Source organism: Cucurbita maxima, unplaced genomic scaffold, assembly GCF_002738345.1.
Source record: "Cucurbita maxima cultivar Rimu unplaced genomic scaffold, Cmax_1.0 Cma_Scf00014, whole genome shotgun sequence".
Lineage (NCBI taxonomy): Eukaryota > Viridiplantae > Streptophyta > Magnoliopsida > Cucurbitales > Cucurbitaceae > Cucurbita > Cucurbita maxima.
The window spans coordinates 2,524,869-2,538,612 of NW_019272030.1; the positions used below are offsets into that span (position 1 = coordinate 2,524,869).

Consider the following 13,744-nt stretch of genomic DNA (forward strand, 5'->3'; position numbering starts at 1 on the left):
TGGTCTGCTACGCAAAGTAGTACATCGGCGTGTTTACTTGCTCTATAAATACGTTCCCGCCTTCTGACTTGGTTTTCCGAATAGTCTATTTCGTCTCTTTCTTCTCGTCTTCAACCTCTGAATCTCAGTTTTCAGAGAAACGTCTCTGCTAGGGTTTTAGGGTTTCTTTTATGATTTGATGCAACCTGGTGTTATATGATTTGCGGAATTTTTCCATTGCTGTAACATTGTGCCTTTTCTGTTCTTCAAGAAGCTTTCGTATGTGTTCTCTCGTCGTTTCTATGCGTCAATTCTCTTTTACCTCGCGATGAATTCCTAATTCTGTCTGAACTTTGGGGCCTTATAATTTGTTTTTCAGTGGTCGTTTGAACTCTGGGGCTGTATTTCTCGACGTACAAGGGCTAATGGACGGAGCGGAACATTCCCTCGATCACAGAGGAGCTACGGGAGCAATGGAAACGACCTCAGGAACTGACGAGTTTCAACCCTTCGATAGAAACCTAATTGAAAATCTTCAATCCCAGCTTCGTCTTCTCCAAGGCAGGGTTAAGGTTTGAATGTCTACTCTCATTTCAACTTCCGGTTGATTAATGACATAATGGAGAAGTATCGGTAGAGGCATGACTGATGTTCGATCTCAATCCATTAATCTGTCAGGAATTAGAGGAGGAAAATTCGAATCTATCCTCTCGACTTGCAAGTTGCTACTGTTCTGAGGTTTGGTCGACTATGTTAGAATGAAATCAGAGCTATTTGGTTGTCATGCTAGCCCAGCTAACCTTAGGGTAGGATTTTCGCCAGGGCTAACTAAACATGAATTCGTGCAGAGGAGGATGAACTTTGACGATGGGAGTAGTTCGATTGAGAAAAGCAAGAAATATGGAAGTCTGAAAGACAAGACTACTGAGAAGAAAGCAGTAGAAAAAACGCCAGGCTAGTTGTTACTTTATGATCAAATAGAGTCTATTTTCTCATTCCTCCATAGTTGTGAAAATCAAATCAATTTTTTTCTTTTAGATAAGAGGATCACCAAAAAATGGTGCCATGGGGGAGTGGTAGTAGTAGTAACTCACATGTAAATACGACCAAAGGGGGCAGAATGGAGGAGAATGTAATGTGTAATAGTGGAGTTCATATAAATATATTAATGAGATTCTTGTGAAATTCAAGAATCAAGATTAAGAAATGATGATTTGTGAGTCTGAACTATAGTCAAATTATGCATTGACATACAATAAAATGCTCAAATGTGGCTGTTTCACAATAACTGTTGCATATGGATTTGAAAATTTGCATGTCCCCAAATAGCCACTGGATAAACCAAATAGTTTTTCCAACCTGCCAGAGAAAAAGGTGTAAAATAATGAACCTTAGACATACGTTGGAATGTTTATGAAGTTTAGATGAAATAATTTACGGTAGTTCTCATGCATATTATCAACCTTGTTTATCTACTGTAATGATTTGCTTGTTATTTTATGGGCGAAGGTTATAACACAAGGATCTTGGACCACTGTTCAAAGAGATATATTGCTCTAAAAGTAATGTATTTTGGGCGGAGGTATGTAATCTAGCGATAATGGGAACAAGACCAGCACCTTTTACTTTCCCCTGCATTAATTTTCGTACATTTCAGTCCTCCAAAACCTTCCTCCGAAATATGGAGAAATCTATCGTCGAGGCTTTTTGTTATACTGTGAAAGTTTAACTTGATGTCAGATAGTGCCTGAAACTCTGGTTACTTCATCTGTTCAGGTTCTATGGCTTTGCTTCAGAGGCACAAATGGAACCAACAGTTGAGGTACAGTTTCAAATTGAACTTGAACAAATTATTTATGATTTATCAATTACAGTGGTACTGATGGGGGATACGTGTCAAGAACGCACAATATTGGTTCTTAATGTTTACTGGGAGTGCCTTAACATTTAAATAATGCATTTAGAGGATCCCAATATCAATTTTTTTAACCTTCCATCTTTTCTAATTGATATTTGATCACACCATAGCATCGTGCGATTCTCAAGAGTAAATATAAGGTTTTCTTTGTCAATGAATATTCTTCTCTTCCTGCTTGCTAAGGAATGCCATCGAGATTATTTTGATGCTGTGTTTAATTATGGATTTGGATTATAATAAAGAATGCTCGAAAGCACAATCAACTTTCTGATTCATCTGACCATTAGCTTTCTTATGAGTTTGAGAAATAAATGTCATGAATTTCTAAGTATGAATTATGGGGTAACCAGACTCCCTAGATTTCAGGAGGCTTGGATTTAACTAGAGTTTCACTATAGAAATGTGTAGCACCTCCCTCCTTTAGCAAGCGCTCCTTACAGCCACCCTTTTTTCACCTTTCCCTCTCTTTTGTGATTCTCTTGCGATCCCAAAAAGCAAACAAAAGGCTTGAGATGTAGATGGATCCAATAAAGGGGAGGGGACTAAAAAGAGTAGGAATTGTCACTGGAAAAGACTTCGACAAAGTTGATTGGCAACATTTGAATGCTACGTAAAAGTTGAAAGGCTTTAGGAAATAGATGAGCATGACTTCATGCGCAAGACCATGGTCTGGGTGGGTGTAGACATTGAGCATCAATTTGTTTTAAGGGAGAGGAGGTTACGGGAAGGTATATTTGGTGGTTGTGAGGAATGTTGGGTGAGAAGAGATTTACTTGTAAATTTTGTACCCAAAAAAAGAAGTTAATTTGTTATCTCATCTTCCTGCAGTCCGAAATTTTCAGAGCTCTTGATAAAGCCAGGCTTCTTGTTGGTGGTAGGAAGGAGTCTTGTTATTCAAGATGTGGTAGAACAGACAAGGGGGTCTCATCTGTTGGGCAAGTAAGACATTTAAAATCTGTAGAGAATAACATTGTACAGCTAGAATAGCATTGTATAACAGTAGCTTTATGCTAATTTTCTGAATACGTTGACTTCCTCATCTTTTTAATTAGGGAACTTTGTTGACCTTTCAATCATTAATTGAGTTAATTTCCCCTTTCTAGCAATCACACTATTGTTCCTGCAGGTAATTGCTCTCTATTTACGGTCCAACCTTAAGGATCCTCCTAATGGTGAAAATGGCAATCATAATTCGAAAGAGCACCATGGTCAGCTAAGTTGATGTTGCCAAAGTCGTTCTCTGTTGTTAATAACTTGAATATTGAATCTAATCAACTGAATGATAATATGGAGTGCGCCGGACTTATTGCTTTCTGTTACGGATAGCACTCTTGTTTGAAACATCAAATATAGCAATATTCTTCACTGCATTAGGAAAGTAGATGGTAGCGATACTTTATACAGGGAACTGCAGACACGACCCTGTCTTTTATTTTTTCAAAGGATGTCATCTATAGTTTTATGTGCTTATTATTATTTTTTAATTAACATTTTCAATTGGGGCAGTTTTTTCTTTCTAAGTTCTAATTGGAACGTTGCATACTTTTTCCATCTCATTATCTCAACTTCATTTCCATTTATTATTTACTCTCAGATGGAGAAATTGATTATGTGAGAGTAATAAATAGAGTTCTTCCCAATGACATTCGGGTTTTAGGCTGGTGTACTGTTCCTGTTGGCTTCAGTGCAAGGTTTGTATTGCTCGTGATTTTATTTTTATAGATTTGGGTATTTTCCTTTTCTTGAGAGGAATGTGATGTGTTAATTTTTAATGTGAAGTTAGGAACTTCATGAGACTAGCATTCAACAGATTTAAAATTCAATATAACTGGCTTTGACTGCTGTGTTTATGTGCCTACATGAAATCCTGCAGAGTTGTCTTGCTATTCTAAATGTCTGTACGCCTCTCTAAGAAGTGCAGTGACCAGTAGCATCTCCGTTTCCCCTTACGTCATACAAGCAGCTTTACTTATGTGTTATTTTTTTCATTTCTTTGTTAGATACAGCTGGATCTACATGCTGCTTAAGTTCTCTAGACATGCTTAACTTTGCCAGTGTATGGCATCATGGTCTGGGGATGACATTTTTTTTATTACGTTGGGGCATTGGTTTGAAACCAAGAACCATGTTAATTTTTTGGTTACTTTCTAAAATTTAGTTTACACATCTTACATTTTTGCTAAAGATTAACATTTTTCTTCCAAGGGACTGGACCAATGGGGGTTATGGTTCATAATTATGTTAAAAATTAGTTTTGGAAAAGCCACACAGTAATTTATACCTAAACAATTCAAGGGTATTCAAATCTACATTTTAAGGTGTTATACTTGATAATCATGGGTACTTCATGATGCTCCCCATACATGAATACTCAATGTATGACCAATACTTCTTTGAGGAACTTATAATGTGAACTTGTTCCCTTAGTGTAAAACTTATCTATTCAACATAATATTTCAGCAAGAATCTTTAAGGTATTAATCTGTTGGAAAGACTCCAGTTCTAGTTTCTAACATACATGCTTATATTATAGGAAAAATATTAATGCTTACTCTGGCATTTCTTGTTGCCTCTTTATGCAGCACAGATTTAGTTGTTTAAGAAGAAGATATAAATATTTATTCTGGGGAGCAAACTTGAACATCTCGGTATGCAAATTATTTTGTATGAATCTTGTAATGCTTTTGCAGAAGTAATTTGGATGCTGCTTCAACAAAAGGTTGAAAATTTTTATCTGCATTTCCACCAGGCTATGGAGAGTGCCGGTAAGAAATTTGTAGGGGAACATGACTTCAGAAACTTCTGCAAAATGGATGCAGCAAATGTTCACAATTATAGGCGATGCATCATGTCATTTGACATTTCTCCTTGTGATGTGAGGTTGGCGTTGTTATCAGATTTCTAATCTGTTTTCCAATTCAACTTTTAGTACGATGCTTAATTGAAACATGCCTTGCATTTGTATATTTTATTGTCAAATCTGATTAGCATATTTGCTTCTCAGGCCATCCAAAAGAGCCTTCTTCTAGCTGTTCTTCAAGCTTATGTTACTTTATTCTCCCTGTTTTTGGTCTCTTAAGTTCATTAACTATGTTCTCTCCTAGGTGTTGCCAAGCTGCCAGTAGTTTACTAACTAGAATAAGAGTGCTTTTCTGACCATGCTCATTTTGAGTTGTTGATAATCATGTTGAAACTGACCATCTCTGTGGTTTTTATCATTTGGCGGGTGTAGATTCATATTATGCAAGATGCTTTGAACTTCAGAAGAATGATCATGTTAACTTTTTAAGCGTCCTGCAGTTATTGCTGTGTTAGATTTCTATTTATTCCAAATCTAGGATGCATTAAGACGACTACGCAAATTAAAAGAATGTGAAATATACTTGTGGGAGAAAGAAGTGGGGTACCGTAGAACCCGTGTTTTATGATAGAATTCTATTGGATGTATCTTTTGTAACTTCATTCTACTTTCTTCTTCTTTTTTTTTTTTTTTTTGTAAATAAACTAATCTCTCTCTCTCTCTCAATCATTTTAGACTCTGAATCTTTTTGGTACTCTGACAGGATGGAAGGCAATCTATTATGGGCATTCAACATAGAAGGCAGTGCTTTCCTCTGGCATCAGGTCCGATGCATGGTTGCTGTAGTATTCATGGTTGGGCAAGGTCTTGAAGATCCTGATGTGCGTGCCAGACGTCTTGACATCTGATTGCTTTATTATATTTGCATAAACACTTTTAATATGTTAAACTGCTTGCTTTTGCTCATGAAAACGTAGTCATCTTATACTTCATAGGCCTCAACACTCTCATTTCAGCTTATTATATCTCTGGAATGGCCATAAAAGATAAACAACTAATGGTAAATTTGGTAACTAGGAGCTAGTGTTTTCCAGAACTGATAGCCGTATTTATTTTTATATAGATGCATCTGCCGTTGACAATGAACCTTCCTAGCCACTGTTTCTTTTCAATACATGTGCACTTCCCCCCTTCACCGATGTTATCAATCTTATTTCTTGGTTGGTAAACCCTAAGCATGACTTCGTTGCTCTTTTGAAATATGTGTTGTTTTGCTAATGGTCACACAATTAGCACTCATGTCAAGATTTCAACATTTAAAGTCGCTGTACACAGTGGTTTCCCAATTATCAGCTTTACTTGGCCTGTGGTGTGATTTTGTTATGCTATGTGAAGTATAAAATGCATCTCAATCTATTAAATGAAGAGGACTGGTAAATTTTATAGGTTGTTGATATTCTATTGGATCCAGTAAGAACACCAAGGAAGCCTCAATATGTTATGGCTTCAGAAAATCCTCTGGTTCTTCATTCTTGTGAATTTGAAGGTGTCAAATTTAGGTGTTCAACAGGTACTTTTCTTCAGCTTCATTAAGGGATTAATTGATTATAGATAACGTGACTTCTACCTCCTGAATATTTTCTTTTTCACCTCCGTTGTCATTATATTATCGTTCTATATTTAAAGGATTTCCATGCCTGCATTTCTCCTAGATGCTGGAGAAGCTCTACAGTTGCATTTAACAAATGAAATCCGCACATATGAGCTCCAAGCTGCAATATTCAAAGAAGCACTTCTAAGCTGTTTGCCAATCACAAATGGTTTGAATTGCAATCTTTCCCCATTATACATTTTGTCATTATTTTTCAGTTGATTCATGATACTGATGTGGCAACTTCTATCTCCTCTCCAGATGAGAGCTTTTCAGACAACAGAAAGATAAAGAAGAAAATTTGCCATGTTCCCCTATTGTCAAGACCAACTGAGCGTAAGTTCTGCACAAAAAGACTGCTGACTATTGGGATTATTTATTTGATAATGTCATGTAGTACTACACTATCTGTGATTCTGTATATAACCAATGACTAAACAACTGAATATATTATTTTAGTATCAAAGTTAAAAAGAAAAGCACTTCAGCTAAACGCAAATCCAATGACCCTTGTGTACATGTCAGTTAATAATTTGGTGGGAGCTATTTGGTCCATAACCATTTACATAATGTTTTTAGTTAATGTGGAGCTTTTGTTTTGTCCATAGCAGAATCATCTCTCTTTCTTTGCTAATGATTTATGGGCCAGTAAATCTAGCTGTCATGGAGGAAGATGCTCATCGAAAAATGTGAGATCCCATATCGATTGGAGATCCCATATCGGTTGGAGAGGGGAACGAAACATTTCTTTTAAGAGTGTGTAAACCTCTCCATAGTAGACGCATTTTAAAACCTTGAAGGGAAGTCTTTGAAAGAAAGCTCAAAGAAGACAATATTTGTTAGTAACGTGCTTGGTGTGTTACAAGAAATTAAAATATTAGCTACAGGATTGGTTTTCATTTAATTTATTTGATTTATTGAATCCCTCTATCTTAAGCGTTGCCTTTTCCCCTTCTCATCCCCCTAACTATATTATTAAAATCATACCCTTACCTCTGTTATTTCAATATGTTAGTTTATATGTATTGGTTTATGCTGTTCCGTTTCCAGCTTCTTACGAAGAGCGGCGTGCGAAGCTCAACTCATCCTCAAAGAGTTCATCAAATACATCTTCATAGGCACAGGTAACATAGTTTTCGTGTTTTTTGAAAAAATTAAGAAATAAATCTATAAGCATCTGTTTCTAAGACCTAATTTTTTCCTTTTCAAAAACATATCAAGTGAACATGAAAGCCTATTAGACTAATTATGATACTATATGGATACAAGATTATATCTTAGAGCAGCTCTCATCCCATATCATAAGAGACTGAAGTCTTTTAAAACTGCATTTGGCGTAACTTTTAGAATACTAATTAAGGAACTTCTCAAATCTACTGTTCAATGTTCTTGAAATTTATGTTTATTTCTTATTATAACTCAAAGAAGTATTTTAATTAGTGTACAATAAGGGGGTAAGTTTAAAGATAATGAGCGTATCTGTAGTTTTGCAGAGTTTGAACGCCAAACATTAAAAGAGCAGAAGCGGCAATGATGAGCATCCGGTGATGAAGGGGAGATGAGTCAAAAGAAAAGGCTGACAGCCCAACCACACCCCAACGTCATCATGAATCCAGGTGCATAAACTCCGACCAAATCATTTTTCTCACTTGCCCTGTCCCCCTCTCCTTTATGGTTTTTATTAATGTTGAGAATGACTTGCGACGGTTCTGTGCTGTGTGTTTTTGTCCTGAACCATGTAAAAGCTTAAACCATTTTAGAGGAAGCTATGTTTTTTCAGTTAAAATCTAGGTTAAATTATATACATTACCCCCAAGTTTTTTATTTCGTGGATTGGATTTTACTTGACTGTCTACGGCTCCATTGCGTGTGCTCGGGGTAGTATTAGATTTCAATTATATACTTACAGGCTTCTAAAAGTTTCATTTTTACTTTTGAACTTTGAAATTTAATCTAAAGAATAATATTCTTAGAGTGGAAAATATTTCTCGTCTTTTTAAAGACTATTCTCGAGGTGTTAGGATAAAGTTAAAAACTTTAGAAGTCGGGATATTTTAAAATTTAACCATAATCAGGTATGGCCGAGAATAAGGACAAAGTGATTATGGTAAAAAAAAAAGAGAATTTTAAAGCTGATTATGATTTCAGTTTAATCTTATTTGTGGTCAATATTGGTAGCAGATAGAATGATATTATGTATTAATATTTAAATAATTTATTATTTTCATTTTGAGAATAGAAATACGAAAGAAGTATTTTTTAAGTTACCTGTAACTTGCAACTTCCATCTCTTTTATTTATTTATTTATTTATTTTTATTTTTTTGATCCTTTGATGAGAAAGGATGAATGAGTATATTGAAGGCAACCACAGCTCATCTATTAAAAAAAAATATATATAATAATAATAATAAAATTAAAAAAAAAAAGTCAAAATCACCCTAGACAATAAATAGTTTTTATTTTAAAATTATAATTTACTCAAATTTCTCTCATAAAAAAAAGCATTTTTGGATAAATCGCAAAGGGCCAAAAAAAAAAAAAAAAAGTGCCAAATTTTTTATTTTTTAAAAATTATTATTATTATTATCTCGGTGGGTGAATGAGGTCTAATACACTCCTTGACTAGTGTAGTCGACTTTATAAGTGGTCATTCAAAATGATTCTATATGGTTCGATTTTGGGTGTAACATTGTGGTCGTTCTCTCGTTGGACTTGCCCATGTGGCTAAAAGCTCTCATGCTATTTGTACTCATTTTCGAAAATGAAAATGTCTAAACTTGTATGGGTTCGAGCTTCCCAATCACTTCAAACTCTTTTGACTTTAAATTATTGTGTATATTTGGAGCTTCTCATAGGTAAAATCAAACATTTTTCGATGGACTTTTCTCTAAAAGTATATATAAATGATGAAACTTAGGTTAATTTTCTCAATATTGAAATAAATATCTTTTATTTATTTTTAAATAAATTTGACCCAAATAAGTTGAACTTTGAATTATTGTCTTCCCAATTATTTTTAGTAACTAAAAAAAAGAAACAAAAACACCAAACTACATAAATATGAAAATGAATCATCACCCTAAATTATTCAACGAACTTTAAATCATTGTTTCTAGCTAAATTACAAAAAAGTCCTTTCAAAATAATAATTATTTTTTTTAAGTTGCAATATTACTTTTACTTCTAAATAATTATTAGAATAAAATAATTGGAAGGATATAGTATTGATATTTTATTTCAAAAATAACCTCTCGTTTTTTTTTTAATTTTAAAAATATCCACATGAACTCGAAGATTTTTTAATTTTTTTAAAAAATAAGAATATTAAAGTATTTTTTGGAAGTTGTACCTCTAAAACAAAATATATTAACGGTTATTATCCAAAAGTAAGTATTTTTTTTATTTTATTTTTAAATTTACCCTAAAATAACAATATTTTTTATTAATTTAGGCACTTATTTGTTACTTTGTTTTTACGGGAAGATTAAACAGTTGCACGGTTATTTAAAACAAGAATACAGTTAATAATTATTAACGTCATTATTATGACCTCAATAATTAATAATTATCAAAATTATATATTTATCCGAACTCTAGATGCACAGAGAAAGATCTCGTTCCCGCGAGGGAAGCTCGGATCAAACCAGAGGCTCTCCTCCTTTTCTCCTCCTTTTCTCCTCCAACCAAACAAAAAGCAACGAACAAAATCACTTTTCTTTTCGAATTCTCTTCCATTTCTCCTTTCGTTTTCGCTTCTCATTTGAATCTTGTTTTCAGAAATTGTGTCTCCTTCTGGTGCTGCGTTGATTTTGAGGCGAAAAACACAGGAAACAATGGAAGCGGCCATGGGATTGATGAGGAGAATGCCTCCAAGGCACTCCGAAACAGCGCTTTCGGCTCTTCTCACTCTCTTGCCCCACCACTCTTCCGATCTACTGTCTCAGGTTGACCAGCCTCTTCAGGTGATGTTTCTTCTGTTTCCCCCTTTCTCCTCTTGTTCGTCGCCTGGTTTTTAGAAATTTCTTAGAGATTTTGTTGCTTTTTGTTAATTATCAGCATTTGTTTTCCCTTTTAGCTGTTATCCGAGGTTTTTTTGGTGTGTAGGGAGTGGATTTTGATGAATGTTCCTGTTCTTCCATAGCTATAGGTGTAATCCTTGTGCTGGTTCTAATTAAATGGAAAGTGCATCAAGTAATGAGGATTATGGATGGAATTCTGGAATAATGAGAGGCTTTGTTATCTCATAAGGTTGAATACTTTTTTAGTACAACAAATGGGGCAGGGGATTTGAATCTCTGACCTTGAGTAAGGTAGTACATACCAATTATAACTTAAATATGCTCACTTTGGTGGGGGCAAGATTGAATAATTAAGAGTGGTTCCTTAATTACAAGGTCTTCTTTGTTTAAATAATTAGGTATAGGTGTTGTTTTCCTTTCCCCTTTTCCCCTCTTCATGTTACTCTTGGCTCTCTCTTGGATTATCACTACTATTCTGATGAACTTTTGTCCTAGTCGCGTATGTTTTCTATGATAAAGTGCATTTTATGAACTCCCCCCTCCCTCATTTCAACTGACAGTGCTTCAACTTGTTGAAATGAACTTATTTTACTTGATTGGAGACCTTTTTGTAGTTGGCACCATCATTTTGTGGGGTTTTTTGGCTGGTTATTCAACTTTTTTATTTTTTTCTGAATGAGAAATTACAACATTTACAGGCCTTATGCGATGTGGATAATGGGAAGGAATTTATTTTGTGTGAATACAACAGAGATGCAGATTCATACAGGTAAGTACTTGGATCCACTTTTGCAGGATTTGGGCATCTGGCATGAGTAATATGCATCACAATGGTTTTAGCAAGGTTTCGTCATTTAATAGACATTTTGATATCTGCCTTAATGTTTGAGGTTGTGATGCAAAATGTTCCAGTTATGACTAGCACTTAAAATGCTTGCCTAAGTTCAAGACAAGTCTATTGCATGTTTCATATTTCCATGTGTGTTTGTACTTATCTACTAGATAGGTAAAGCCAGTGAATATGCATGCAATATGTAAATCCAATTTCGTTGTAAGAATACATTTCTTACATGATTATAAAGGGCTTCCACTGGCGAAAATTCTGAATCCATTGTTTTTCATCGTACCACCGATTATGTAAGCTAACAAGTATAACAGCATTTCAGTATTGGAAAAAGGAAAACACTAAATTTGCTGACAAATATAAGAATTTAAGTTTGGCGCATGATCTATGGTTGGGTAGATTAGGAAGTAGGTTAGTGACATATATTTTTTCCTTTTTTTCCTAGTATTTTCTGTCAATGATTTTTTGATATGCACTACATGATGCTATATTCTTTTCTTGCCAAATAGATCACCATGGTCAAACAAATACCATCCACCATTGGAAGATGGATCGATGCCATCCATAGAGATGAGGAAACTTGAAATTGAAGCAAATGAAGTATTCACAATCTATCGTGACCAGTGAGGTCCTTTGCTTGCTTCCTTTTTTATCCTTGTGCAATAGAATACTCTTCTTGCATTTTAGATACTATCTGCACCAGTGTATACTTAGATCAAGAGGCACTTTCTTGTGTGATTATTTGTTTCTTAAGACAAAAATAGAAGACCCAAACCCAACTATAGAACTTGCTCCATAGAATTTAACACTAAATTGCCTTGTGTGATTATGTATTTCTTAAGACAGCTGCTTTAACAAATGATTGGTCAGGTATTATGAAGGTGGCATTTCGTCTGTGTATATGTGGGAAGACGACGAAGAAAGTTTTGTCGGCTGTTTTTTAATAAAGAAAGGTAAGACTAACCAATGCATTAAATGTGAGCGTTAATAAAAGTGAAAAGTTTCTCATGTGATGCTTTTTGAGGATAGATGGCTCAAAGACTGGTCATGGTCGAAGGGGATTTCTACAGGAAGGAGCATGGGATGCTATTCATGTTATTGAGGTATCCATGTTTCCATTGAGTAAAGATCATACACTAGATTCTGCATGTTCATTTACTCTGCCCATCTCTTTCCCAAATTCAGGTGAGGCTCGAAGATGAGGGTACAGCTAGCTATTGTTTAACGAGTACAGTCATGCTGTCGTTGACAACCGATAACAATGCAGCCGGGACTTTTAGTTTGTCTGGTTCAATTAGAAGACAGGTACTTCAGAATGAATTTTGTACTTTTAACTATTTAGATTCAAATAGTCGGTTTTGGATAAAAAATTACCTGGAGGCGGAGTGTGAGCAGCATTCCTAGGCTTCATTGTTCCTGACAAAAAAATTTCAAGGCCTAAAAACTCCACCATTTTCATCTCCTTTTGTTCCCTTCGTTGTAGAACTGTGGGATTGACTGTTTGAGTGAGTGGTTTAGGTTGTACTGAACATTCATATTAAACAATATAGAGTAACCATCTAGCATCTGTGATTCCTTTCCATAGTGGAAGTAAAAGTAAAGCCTATACTGAACCACTTCATGTTTTCTTCCAGTTGTATGTTTTAATTAATCAACCTTTTGCCCCCATAGTGAGCAACAACAAACATGCCTGTAAATAGCTGTCTCCTGTTGCTCAACCATGTTAGTTTGAGGGTTTTTATTCATCCGTCTCTGCATATCCATCTATTATTCACCTCGAGCCCGTAATACTAGTAGTAATCATAGAGGGTGTCATTCGATGTTTAAGAAGGCTCTCTTGACCCTAATTATCGTGACAAAAGAGTTCTTTGGCAGTTTTGTTTCTTTACTATTTTGTAGAGATACCTGTCTGGTCAGGGATGGAACTTTAGGGTACAATTAGATTCAATTCTTCTTTGTGGGCGTTTATTCATCCAGTTTTTTCGTAAATACTAGCTTAGCTTATCCTTTTCGATTGAGAACCCTTTTCGTAATTGAGGCAGGGAACTGTTTTGCTTTGAATGAAAGTCTGAGTTCTTATTTTAAATGAAGTAATCCAAGTTCCATAACTTCCATTGTAGATGAAGATGAAGCTCTCAGTTGCCGAAGGCCATCTCTGTAACATGGGTCGAATGATTGAAGAAATGGAAAGCAAGCTGAGGAATTCACTAGATCAGGTAATTATGTGTCTGAATCATTATGATGCCACTTTCAAGGCACAAGGTTTAACCATTCATTCCTGACAGGTCTACTTTGGGAAAACAAAAGAGATGGTTTGCACCTTGCGGCCACCCTCAGAAGTGGGGCATATGAAATTACCCGAAAAGTGACCACTGGATTATACAGAACTGAATGGCTTAGCGGGTGGATTAGTTGTAAGTCGTTTTTCATGCTCTTCTGTAACAATGTGGTTTGAATTTAATTTGATTGTCCTTTCCTACCTTTATTTATGTCTAAAGAACAAAAAAAAAAAAAAAAAAAAAAAAAAAAAA

The 13,744-nt window shown here is 35.0% G+C and overlaps 2 protein-coding genes across 7 annotated transcripts; both read left to right on the top strand.

Annotated features, from left to right (window-relative positions):
* Window positions 1–77: 77 nt before the first annotated feature.
* On the top strand, window positions 78–8,173 carry LOC111488950 (tRNA pseudouridine(38/39) synthase). 6 transcript variants are annotated; one of them, XM_023136909.1, is made up of 17 exons: window positions 78–258; window positions 359–554; window positions 661–717; window positions 828–933; window positions 1,489–1,561; window positions 1,756–1,801; window positions 2,726–2,836; window positions 3,024–3,105; window positions 3,492–3,588; window positions 4,485–4,545; window positions 4,647–4,777; window positions 5,461–5,578; window positions 6,144–6,267; window positions 6,410–6,517; window positions 6,610–6,684; window positions 7,399–7,472; window positions 7,834–8,173. In XM_023136909.1, exons 2-16 carry the CDS (start codon window positions 405–407, stop codon window positions 7,464–7,466), a joined length of 1,407 nt encoding a protein of 468 aa, XP_022992677.1. In that variant the 5' UTR covers window positions 78–258; window positions 359–404; the 3' UTR covers window positions 7,467–7,472; window positions 7,834–8,173. The 6 variants fall into 6 exon arrangements, with proteins under 6 accessions (XP_022992677.1, XP_022992675.1, XP_022992676.1 ...); XM_023136907.1 differs by having other exon boundaries at window positions 359–551; window positions 658–717; XM_023136908.1 differs by having other exon boundaries at window positions 359–551; window positions 658–717; window positions 7,842–8,173.
* Window positions 8,174–9,941: 1,768 nt separating this feature from the next.
* On the top strand, window positions 9,942–13,713 carry LOC111488953 (probable F-actin-capping protein subunit beta). Its single transcript, XM_023136919.1, has 8 exons — window positions 9,942–10,312; window positions 11,068–11,138; window positions 11,723–11,836; window positions 12,084–12,166; window positions 12,243–12,316; window positions 12,399–12,518; window positions 13,334–13,429; window positions 13,499–13,713. The coding sequence occupies exons 1-8, from the start codon at window positions 10,184–10,186 to the stop codon at window positions 13,580–13,582; spliced, it is 771 nt and encodes a 256-aa protein (XP_022992687.1). The 5' UTR covers window positions 9,942–10,183; the 3' UTR covers window positions 13,583–13,713.
* Window positions 13,714–13,744: the final 31 nt, after the last annotated feature.

Excerpts from the sequence above, each read along its gene's own strand:
- LOC111488953 (XM_023136919.1), top strand. The coding sequence starts at position 10,184 with ATGGAAGCGGCCATGGGATTGATGAGGAGAATGCCTCCAAGGCACTCC. Across the intron at positions 10,313-11,067 it reads AGGTTGACCAGCCTCTTCAG|GCCTTATGCGATGTGGATAA; the intron begins GTGATGTTTCTT and ends CAACATTTACAG. Across the intron at positions 12,519-13,333 it reads CTGGTTCAATTAGAAGACAG|ATGAAGATGAAGCTCTCAGT; the intron begins GTACTTCAGAAT and ends CTTCCATTGTAG.
- LOC111488950 (XM_023136909.1), top strand. The coding sequence starts at position 405 with ATGGACGGAGCGGAACATTCCCTCGATCACAGAGGAGCTACGGGAGCA. Across the intron at positions 3,589-4,484 it reads CCTGTTGGCTTCAGTGCAAG|ATTTAGTTGTTTAAGAAGAA; the intron begins GTTTGTATTGCT and ends TATGCAGCACAG. Across the intron at positions 6,518-6,609 it reads CTGTTTGCCAATCACAAATG|ATGAGAGCTTTTCAGACAAC; the intron begins GTTTGAATTGCA and ends TCTCCTCTCCAG.